Source organism: Cupressus sempervirens, chromosome 8 (genome assembly GCF_028749045.1).
Source record: "Cupressus sempervirens isolate cs-2001-9-10 chromosome 8, ASM2874904v1, whole genome shotgun sequence".
Taxonomy (NCBI): Eukaryota; Viridiplantae; Streptophyta; class Pinopsida; order Cupressales; family Cupressaceae; genus Cupressus; species Cupressus sempervirens.
In genome coordinates, this window is record NC_143125.1 from 873,081 (window position 1) to 884,922 (window position 11,842).

An 11,842-nucleotide genomic window follows, 5' to 3' on the forward strand; every position below is an offset into this window, starting at 1 on the left:
ATGGAAAAGGAACAAATTATTTCGTTGGTTCCTTAACTATCAAGTTTAATAAGATTGCAAAAGAAACACCAAAACCGTGGAAAGCAGAACCAGTAACTGAATTTACTTTTGTTTTGTGATTTGTAAGAATGCAAGTAACACAAAAACAGTTCACATTTGCAAACTCCTATATAGAAATAATACACAGAAAATGAATAAGGAGAGACAGATAATTGAGTACCTCATTCACAAAATTCAAGACAATCACTGCCAAAAGACATGAAGGAATTATTAGAAAAACATTAGTGGTAACCAATAACTGCACTTCTTTCTTGTAAAAACAGTTTCAGTTCATTCTCCAGTAAGACTAAGTTTAAATGCATGCATCTTTGTAAGCTAAAATTTCTTATAAAGAATTTGAAACCATGATTATTCAACTGTTTCTGGTTGATTTGGAAAAAGCATAGCAAATAGATTGCTACCTTCCACAAAATGCAATTCAAATGATTTTAACAACATAATTTCATGAAACTATCAAAGCTCTTTTAATGAGTAATTTGGTATGAGCATTTAAGATCCATCTGAAATTCATTCAAGTTCCTAGCTAATTCAATTACAATTCAAGAAAGAATTGATATCCCACACACAATCAAATCTACTGTTGATCCAAGTCAAAGTGGTTGCAGTGTAAACAAATTTTGGTGTGATTATTGAGAAGCATTTCATTTTACAATGGTTTGGGTGGCGTATTTGAATGCACAGTTGTAAAGTAACAAGGAATTGAGGCATCAGGAACAATTCTAGTCTCTAGAAGACAAGGAATCCACTAGTGATTTTATACCATCAATAAGGAACCCACATTTAGGTCTTTGTTTTCAACCTTGTTTTTAATCCCATAAGTGCATTCTTCATCTTGATCCGATTCCCCTAGTTGTCAATGTCATCTTGTACGATTGTTTTGCACATAGTTCTGACTCCTGGAGTTTCTCAAATCTGAAGTTGTTCAAGCAAGAGTACAAATATCTAATCCTAAAGTTCCTTAAATCTAGATTTTTGTTAAGTGGGATATGAAAAGTAAAACATTTAACCTTGAGGGCTTAAGTCTCTAAATTTATAGTTCAAGAAATATACCTCAAAAATTACAATATTGAAATTTGAAAGCACATCCCTAAATTCTAGTTCTGAATTTGTTTCTGGTAATCCTCTCCTTTATCCCAAATTTGACTCTTGTTCTCCTTCCTAGTAGTACACTTGAATTGGGATCCACTTTTGTTCCCATTCCTGATTTTAATGTACATGCCTGACATTTTTCATTTCCTCATCATGTGTTTTACATTATTAATTTTGGTAGAAAACACACTGAAAATGCCTTAAAAAACAAAAACCCCATTTCAGTGATTTAAACAGGTTTGTTTAGTGGTTTCATTAGAAATTTCTAGTGCGAGAAAAAGCTCGAAAAGATATCTAGTTTTAAGGGCATTACGAAGAGTGGTCTTGTGAATAAAACCCGCTTCTGCAGGTTCAGAGACTTTCAACAAAGCAGAGCAGACCTTCTTGACAGTTACGTAGAGGTGATGACCTTTTACCTTTTCCAAACAGGAAAGTTGCTGTCTAGTGCCAGTCTCTGATTATCTCAAACAGTTTGATATTTCCCAGTGAGTGGGAATCAATCCTTTGCAGTAGCTGTGAAAGCGCATGCTAGGAATGACAATCTGGGGGTAGTCAGAGAGACTGCCGGATGGAAAATGTTGAAACACAGACATACTTAAAAATCAGTGCAAGCATTTAGGCCTTGACCATCACACCAGCTGAAAATTTAAAAAATCTAGCAACTTACAGCCATGTTTTTCATGATACAGCAAAATTATTTTAGGAAATTCCGTGGCAATCCAGAGGTATATTCGTTTCTTTTGTTGAAAATACAGTGAGTATGCAAGAAAAAAATATATAAGAAAATGAAGGGGGAAATGTCAATGAAATAACCTAAAATCTACCAATTTTTTTTTGTTGATTGCGATAAAAATTTAAAGCTTGCTCTCGAATATTGGCTAACACAGTTGTTGGTTACAGTTTGAACCTTGACATGTTAAATAAGCAACTCCTCCAAAAATAGAAAATAAGCTCTATTATACAGATTTCAAAAGTTTGAGATAGTCTACATACCAAGCGATTTTGTATATAGTTTAAAGACTATCTTAGCAGGAAACATCAGTCGCGCTACAAACTACGTACATGTCTTATTTTATTGAAACTTGAGCTAATCTCTATTTCAGGAACACAAAATACCCACAGCGGAACTAATTCAAAATGATATCATAACAATAATATCTAATAATATATAAAAACACAACAATAATATCTAATATAATTGTCAAAATCTTACCCTGTAGCCATCTTGATTCACTAAACAGAGGACACTTTCCAGTGGAATTAGTGACTCTATATGTAGGAAAATATCTTATCAAGAAAAAAGAAATCGTAACAGTGCAATTAAGATATGCTAATAAACGGCTACAAACAGCAGTACTTTTCCTAATCCATAGCTTTGAAAATCATCCTTTCCAAAAGATTCTCAACTTGACATATCATCTACCGATGTTACATATGGACTAGCATGGCCGAAGTTCCTATGACTATCTTCGTTTGGAATTTTATAATCCATACATTTAACATGAACTTAATCTTCAATTCTCAATTTCCGGCTGTGTTCACTTCCCGTTCTATTTAATTGTGGATATGAATTTCAAAATTCTAACATAGATTCATGCCGAATACTGAAAACCCATTTTCGTGTACAAGAATATTTTAATAAGACGTTGCTAGAATATTTTAATAAGACGTTGCTAGTGAAAATGCATCAACAGACGACATAGGGATACAAATATTGATGAATGACTCTGCAATTCTCGATAAAAGACTTATGGTCCGAATTATTAACAGCATTTCAACTTCTAAAACCCTCGTGAATTAAGGGCCCAAAAAGAATGATCCATCAATAAAAAAATAGTTGACGAATATACAAAAACAAAAGGCTCAGGCGCAAGCACTCTCAAGAAGTTAAGCGAGATTAGAAAGACGCAGAACTTTACCCTCAGTAGAGTCGACCTTGGGTGCCATTGTTGAACGCTATGATGGCTGAATCAAATATTTTTGGGCAAAAATATATTAGTTTTGGCGGGAGATATGCATATTTTCTCGTCGGTGGACATGTTGAAGCATCTACCTCCTCAACGTAGTGGATCCGTACCTCGGAGATAAACGTGAGAGATGAATGGTATTTTAACTAGCACTTGCACCAGGAGGAGGTGTAAGGTGTTCGCCGATAGGTTATTGACATGAAATAATAATTACAGGAAAAAAGAAAAGTAAATATTGTATGAATAAGTTATAAATATATTGAAGTGCTTCATGTACATAGTACTATTTTTTAAAAGGAATTTAAATTGTGTGATGAAATACAATATTCAAGGTATACAATATTAATTCAATAAATTGTTTGTGATATAAGAAAAGTAAACAAAATAATTTTTTATCTATGTGGTAAGACTATAACAGGTTGGTGGGTTAATTGAAAAGAAATTGTAGTTAAGAAGAAGACATTGAAAATCAATTTGACATACATTGGAATAAACATTGAAAAGGTAGATAAGTAGGAGATAATTTCCACTGCAAGTCAAATTGTGATATTGCTATCAAGATTTACACAGTTAAATCTTGATAGCAATATCACAATTGAAAAGGTAACTTGACATACCTAAGTTTTTTTTGAGAAACAACATTTGTGAGTGCACCTTAATTGTACTTAATAAGCGTCAACTTCTAGAAGTGAAAAATGTACACAATAGTAACCTTTGAGAAGGATTTGAAAATGTATCGTGAAATATTATTCTTAAGGTACATGCAATATTATTTCAATAGATTGTTAGTAATGTACAAAAGGTGAACAAACTAATTGTTCATGTATGTGGCAAGGCTGCAACAAGATTTAAAAACAAAAAATATGGGTTAATTGATAGGAGAATGTAGAAATGAAAGAAGCATTGAGAAATAACTTGACGTGCATTAAAAAGCTAATTTTTGAGCACCAATATTTCTCAATGCATCTTCATTGCACTTAACATTTGTCAACGTATAGAATAGAGTAATACATTAGTAATGAAGGCCGAAAAGAGCATAAAAAAATGAACAAAGGAAGTTATTGCAAATGTTGAACATTACTTAACAGCTTCATTGACTTAATTTGTATCTCCATTATTTAACAATGCCTAATGACACAGAATGGAACTCACCCTTGTATATTGGGGATGTGTAGTTGAAAGCAGTGATGTTTGAATGCAAAACAAGATAAGTAGGGAACATCAAGTCGTGCTTTACAAGAATAATGAAATGACAACTATTGTGCTTCAAGAAAAAGGTGGACATAGATGCCACATGACCTAAAGATAAGAGAACCCCACTCTCCTCAAAATTTAATTCTTTCTACTATTAGGATTCCATGGTATATTGATTTGGGAAGGAATTGGTGCAAATATTGGCTTCCATTAAAGTATCATCCCCCTATCCTCCTGTAGCCACTACTAGCAGTAAACAACAAGGCAGAGGATCATGATATGACAATAGAAGTTCGACGATGGAGAAGGCTCAAAGAAAATTATTGGTACTTTGACTATGTTAAGAATGACCCAGGGGAGCGGACAACCAGTGATTGGAGAGTTCGGGCCAAAATTAGAAACTTCATGGTTGTTGGGGACCAGCAATAGCTTAGTTGGGGGGAGTGATGGGTCTCTAAAATTCCATTGTTTTAAGATATTTTTATCTTGTTTTTAAGCAGTTATCTTGTAGAAACAATCATGACTTTATGGTTTTAAGCAAATGCACTTATATTTTCATGTATATGCTCTATATATGATGAGACATTAAGTAGAAGTATGAATAGTTCAAATATGCTATAATTGTTTAAATCTATGGACAAAAATGGTATAATGAAGTGATGTTACATGATGATAAATGTTTCCTCGGTTATGCTATGTCCAGGGTAGTTTTCCTCCTATAGCCATAGGATTTGCAAGAGTGGAAATTTGAACTTACACCTTTTTTAATATTGATGATAAAATAAATATATGTATGTGGAAGTGGTGTGCACATTGAATGTTTTTCAAGACTTGTCGTGGATATTCAAAGAGGCAACACCTCAGCGTTAAAGTCAAAGCCAATCGGGTTGTTGAATCATCGCCAGTGGAGCAAGTCATTATTTGCTTTCTATTGGAACAACACATGAATGTAGCTTCCACAATCTACTATATTCCTAGAGGATTTATTCATGGTTAATGGCAATTTGGTTTCAAACTTTATGAGTTTGTAATTGATCCTCATTAATGGAGTGATCATAGAGTTAGGGAGTAGTTGTAGCTTCCTTTAAATAATGTATGTTGTAGCTTCAAGAGCAATTCTTAAAAAGAAAGAAGTCAGGTTTATTTTCATAGCAGTCGAGTGTGATTTAGTTTTTTGTCTAGTGTAATTCCTTCACCATGAATGAATAGAATGAGCAGTTCACATCTATTTCTCTTGTCTTGATTGTCTTTTATGTTCATCATCCAAGGGGGCCCACTTGGTGAGTGAATTGTTCTATTAGAATAGATTCCATTTCCTTGTTTGTTTCCTTGCAAGACAGAATTGTGTTTCTCCTGTAGCCATTTATAACATAATCAATGAATTGTTTCTGCAGCATAGGTGAATAGATAGGTTTACTGTTGCAACATTACTTACAAGCTTTAAGTTAAGTCATTGTTTCAGTTGCTAGCGTAGATTTCCTTTAGCATTTCCTTCATATTAGTTGTGATGATTTGAAGGAGAATTAGAGCATAGACTCTGCAATCATCCTCTCAAGTTTACGCTTCTGGGTTGACAAATTAAATGAAGTCAATGTACTATTTTAAGTAAACACATCATGTTGTCTGACCATGAAATCACTATGAAAGGATGTCCAATCCTTTGTTATTAAAGTAATAAGTTGATTAGACAGGGGTGGTACAAAAACTTTGAACTAGATTTTGAATACCTTAGATGCTTTGAAAATGGGTCAAACTTTTATAAAATTAAGTTTCTTTAGCCAAAGTTGCAGATCACTTTGGAGGTTTACAAAAAGGGGTGATAATAAACAATTGGGTACACGGTTCACAAGAGATGACCTTTAGAAGTTGCATTACTTTAGGATTAAAAGTAAAACCCATTTAGATACTCCAATGATTGTTTAAACCCATTTGGGACATATTCTCAAGATTTTCTAATGTAAGGGAATATACTATAAAGTTGGTCAACCTCAAATAAGCGGCGATTACAAATTTATAGAACCTTCTAGGCCAATTAAAATTCATAATACAATTTGACAAATAGGGTTTACTAGGAGGTTTTAGTGGTGCAAATGGTTGGCTCTGGTTTGTAGATTATTATAATGAAAATACCCATGTGGTTGTAGCATGTTATTTTTTTGCATATTGTAATGACATTGAAGAGATAATAGAGAGTAAGTGGTCTTGTTTTTATAATTGCCTGGTTGTTGTAATTTTTATGTTTATTTTTTGTTAGGTTCTGTCTATTTGGGTTAGTAAAGGGAGCACCCTTCACTATGTTTCATGTGCTTCAAAATTCGACTTATCTAGAATTCCTTTTGTAGATGCAACAAGTTAAATTATTTGATAATGCATCAACACCGGTAGTCTAAAGGTATACTTATATATACCAAGAAAATCTATATTTCTTGTAGGACAATGGAATGTGCTTGAATTAAAACAAAATAGTAGTGAAGCAGTGGACATTTGCTACGAAAAATAAAGATTCACTTTTTTAGCACCCAACAAGACCATGCAAGCAATCTCCTAATAGACTTATCATCGACATTTACTTGGTAAGAAAACAAAAAAATCACTCAAGCTTAATAGAGATCCATATCTTAAAACTAAAAAGGAAATATCTATTTGTAGCCATGAGGACATTCATTACAACCAAAGAGGCTAAGATGTTCTTAATATGTTATACACACTAAACATAAATAAATTGATTTTGTCTCCATAAAATGGTAACCAAAAGTATCCACCTTGTACTTCTCTTGTTGCAACATTGGATTCTATTATGTCAAATATTAAAGTAGTTCTAATCTCAAATTACTAAACCATTACTTAAAATAAGTACCGGTTGCTTACTATAAAAAATCGGATTCTTCATAAATTTATCTCTCTTTCTTATTCATTTCTAATTTTTTTCTTATTCATTTCGAAATTTTTCCATCTTAATTTGTTATCAAATTTTCTATGAGAAATTTTTATATAAAATAATTCAAATTCAAATCATTGTTTAAAAACAAGAGACTATAGCAGTACACAAAATAATGCGTGGCAATTAACCAAAAGAACCTTGTTACGAGTGGATCTACTATATATTTTCCGGCCTCATTCCAGTGGCCATTAACCAAAATAACCTTGTCACTGTAGAACCAGAATCAGTATGCAAAGAACATTAACAAATAAAGTAAACATTCACAAACCAAAAACTAAATTCACATATATGCTTAGACTAAGAAAGAAAATAAGAAGTGCAAACCTCACAAGAGAAAACACTCCATGCTTTCTTGATTCTGTAGATGTGTCCTTTTGCTGTGGATGTATGCTCAAGATGCTCAAAAGCTGCTTCAATGGAGATGGGTAATGGCAAATTGGTAGCTTTGTGAGCTCTCAATTTGGCATTATAAGGGTATGGTTGATGGCTTTGGTTCTCAAAATAGCATGGTAACTTTAGCTCAAATATTGTTGATGAAATGGCTTGGGATGGGATTCAATTTATAGGCTAAGGGGTAGAGGGATGGAGGGCTTAGATGCAAGGATGGATGAAGGCTTAAGGAGGGCTAGGATGCACTCAAAGGAGAGCACATGGATTGTGCTTGTTTAGCGCCAATGGGAAGGTGACACTTGTCACAAGGAGGATGAGTGTGAGAGGGTAGGGTTAAGGGTTGGTTAAAGTCATGATGAGTGGGGTTGAGTATGTAAGAGGGATGTAAGAGGAATGAGTGTGGAAGAGGGAAGAGTGTGTAAGATGGATGTAAGAGTCATGAGTGGGCTTGTAAGAGTCTTTATGTTTTGTAAGAGTACTCATGACTTAGTGGTTGGGTTTTTTTGAGGGGAGACTTTGGTTTGGATTAGGAAAGTTTTAAACTTGTTTAAGGAATGTGACAACATTAGGGGGTGGATTAGGCTTGGGTTTAGGATTAGATTAGGGATGTTAGAGATGTGCAAGTGGATGGCATTAATGAGGGTGGGTGAGTTAGTGGCTAAGCTTGGTTAGTATGGGTGGATGGGGTGGATTAGGCTAAATGGAGGATTAGAAATAGGTTAGGGGTTTTTGAATTTGAGGATTTCATTTATCAAATAGATTTATTTAATAAATGGGGATTTTTGGAATTAGATAGAAGAATAGGATTTAATTGATAAATAATAGATTATTTGATTTATCAATTAGGACTATAGATGATTAATTAAATTAATCAACTAGGGGATGACAAAGGATTAATTAAATAGAAATTTAATTAATAATGCCTTTTTAGATAACTAAATAGGATTACTAAAATAGTGTAATCAAATTTAGGTGTCTACGTTTTGCCCCTCTTTGACATAGTGTTGAGACAACACTATTTCAAAGAAGTTTGAATGAAGACGACATGAGGAAGATGTTTTAGCAACAAGGTTGCCCCAGTCTCGGATAAGAAGAGGAGAGACTAGACTTAGATGATGCCCCCTCAAGAAGGTGACGGGGAGAGAAATGAGGCTCGACGAATTCTTGAAAAGTACAAGAAATTGAGGTGAGCTGAGACGTAGGTTGGCGAAGAGAAGGGGTTGAATTAGCTCAAACTCTCACTACGGGAGAATGATAAAGAGAAATTAGAGGCACAATAGTAAAGAAAGCTTAAGACTTTCTAGGATTGGGGGGGGGGGAGATGGAGGAGCGGAGCGCTATAAAAGGAATCCATTGAAGCTTTTTGAGCGGGGGGATACTTCAAAGAGAAGTACCACCATGTAGTTGAGCACTAGATTTGCTATAGGACTGTTGGTTAATTGCCAAGGTTACCAAGAACATCAAGGCCTTTTCACCAACTATCCAGAGGACTGACGAACTGACTCAAAACAAACACACAAGGATTACCCCAGTATCACACATGAATCCCAGAGGAAGCAGCGTGGAAACGACACTAGGTAACCCACAAGCAGAAAAAGAAAACAAGCAAAAGACCTGATCAAGACCTTACGCTCTAATTGCCCCATTCGCAGCATACCATGATATGGAAGATCATGGCAACCTTGAGGAGGGAACAAGGAGATTGCTTGGAAAAGATATTTCGAGACCCAAAAGGGAAGATCCCAAATCAAAAGAAAGTGAAAATCCAAAAGAGAACTGTTTGCCAACGAGATGGGTAGGACGAGGTACTAACGGACCAAGATCAGACATGAGGAAAGCTATATCCTACAAAAATCTATCAGAGAGCACCTAAGCTAATGGATCTGGATGAGTGATGCGTCTGGCAAGCTGAACTAAGAAGGATAACACTTTGGTGATAGGAGATCTAGCTAAAGGATGCATTGGAATATCTAACCAAGGTGTGCGATGTGTGCAAGATGTTGACCAAGGATGAACTAACATGAAAGCCAGATAGATACAGTGATACTAAGCTAAAGAGGATGTACAAGCTGACAGACCAAGATATGTTACAAATGTACAAGTTTGTTCATGTTTTGGTTTTTTGTGAGATGTAAATGTTTGTGAAGGATGGGGTGTCTATAATAGTTGATAGGTGGATAGGTAGATGGTTTGTGAAAAGTTTAAGGAAAATGGGATTCTGTGTGTGCATGTGATAGGATACAAGCTAGGATACAAGATCATTTACAAGATGGAATATGGTACAAGCTTTGGACAAGATTCAAATATATACAAGGTATGTCACAAGATTTACAAGGTATAATACCAGCTTTGGTACAAGATTTACAAGCTGTACAGGAGGTATTGACAAGCTCCATCAGATTTTGGATATTTGATTGGAACACCAAGGGAACAAGCAGGTGTTTTATGGGATGGTGGGTGGATGTATGAGGGATAGGATAGTGATAGATAATGGATTAGTCTTTAGCACACAAGGCGCCTGAATTACCAGGTTTTCACCAAGGTACCTATCCAAGGCGCTTGAATTGCCAAGTTTTCACCATTGGACGCTTATTTCTCTTTACTATTTTTTTCTTGTATTTTTTCAAAAGCTGGGTATACCAAGGATCTTCAAGCATAGAACTTCTTGAGGTGAATGATGTTAGTGGGATCATTCAAGAGTTCTCCTTCTGGTGTAGATAATTGATAGGCTCCGGAGCCAAAGGAGGCAGTAACCACATAGGGACCAAGCCATGTAGGTTCAAACTTGCCTTTCTTTTCTCAATCTGCTTGGACTTTCATATTTTCTTTGAGGACCATATCACCTGGCTGAAAGTGTCGTGGGAGCACCTTCTTGTTGAAATTCCTTTTGAGACGAGTTTGATAGACTGTGAGATGGTCATAGGCTTGTTGTCTCTTCTCGTCTAAGAGATCTAGCTGGGTGAGTCGAGCTACTCTGTATTCTTCATCTGAGATTTGCCCTCGCAAAGATATGCGTAGTGAGGGAAGTTCAACTTCTATAGGTAATACCGCTTCGGCACCATAGACTAGGGAGTATGGAGTTGTGCCTGTGGATGTACGGAAGGAAGTTTGATAGGCCCATAGAGCCGGATTTATTTGAAGGTGCCAATCACGGCCGGAATCATTGACAACTTTCTTTAGGATTTTGAGGAGGGTTTTATTAGTTGCCTCTGCCTGGCCGTTACCTTGTGGGAAATATGGGCTAGAAAAGCGGTGATGGATGCGGAGGGAAGTGCATAGTTCTTCCATGTTGAGATTTTCAAAGTTACCTCTGTGGTCAGTGAAGATGGTGGATGGGATGCCGAAGCGGCAAACAATGTGGTACAAGATGAACTTGGAGACTTGAACTCCTGTAGCTAAGACTAGGGGGACTGCTTCCACCCACTTAGTGAAATAGTCTGTAGCTGTTATTATCCATTTATGTCCATCAGATGAGAGAGGGGTGATAGTTCCAACTAGATCAAGGCCCCAACAAGCGAAAGGCCAAGGTGGTGCAATAGGCTGTAGATCCTGTGCTGGAGCGTGCACAAGATTTGCATGCTGCTGACATGGGAGACACTTTCTGACAAAGTCACAAGAGTCTTCTTCAATGGTAGGCCAATAGTAGCCTGCTCTAAGGATTTGTCGTGCTAGGACAATACCACTCGTGTGGGCACCGCAAAGTCCTGAATGTACTTCTTTTAATGCCATCGCGGCCTCATTTTCATCTAAACATCGAGAGAGAGTATCGTGATAACCCCAACGATATAGGGTATTGGCTATGATAACATAGCGGGATGATTTTCGGATGAGGTTCTGGCGTTGGGTACGTGTGAGGTGAGGGGATATGATACCATCGTTAAGGTAAGCGTGAATTTCATGGTACCAAGGGGATTGGGGACCAACCAAGATACAAACACGGTTTGAATCCTCAGTCGCATAGGCAGGTGTGAGGAGCTGCTCAACTAAAAACTCATACTGCATAGCTTCTCGGGGAATTTCCAAGAGCGAGCCGATAGTGGCCATGGCATCTGCTGCCTTGTTCTGCATTCGAGGCACTTGTGTAAATTGAAGCTTTGTAAAATGTTGGGTCAGCTGATCAACTAGCTCTTTGTAGGGTAATAGCTTTTCATCTTTGGTTTGATATTCATTTAAGACTTGTTTGATGATGAGTTGGGAATCA

At 36.1% G+C, this 11,842-nt stretch overlaps 1 protein-coding gene across 1 annotated transcript in view; it reads right to left on the reverse strand.

Annotated features, from left to right (window-relative positions):
* The window catches only part of AHP2 (Tat-binding protein 1(Tbp-1)-interacting protein (TBPIP)), a 68,680-nt gene extending 65,334 nt beyond the window's left edge, over positions 1–3,346 (reverse strand). Inside the window, exons 1-2 of the mRNA XM_089796567.1 lie at positions 3,069–3,346; positions 221–246 (exon numbers count right to left, since the gene is read on the reverse strand). Coding sequence (XP_089652693.1) covers positions 221–246; positions 3,069–3,096 — 54 coding nt within the window. The 5' untranslated portion in view covers positions 3,097–3,346. The remainder of the gene's footprint in view (positions 1–220; positions 247–3,068) is intronic.
* Positions 3,347–11,842: the final 8,496 nt, after the last annotated feature.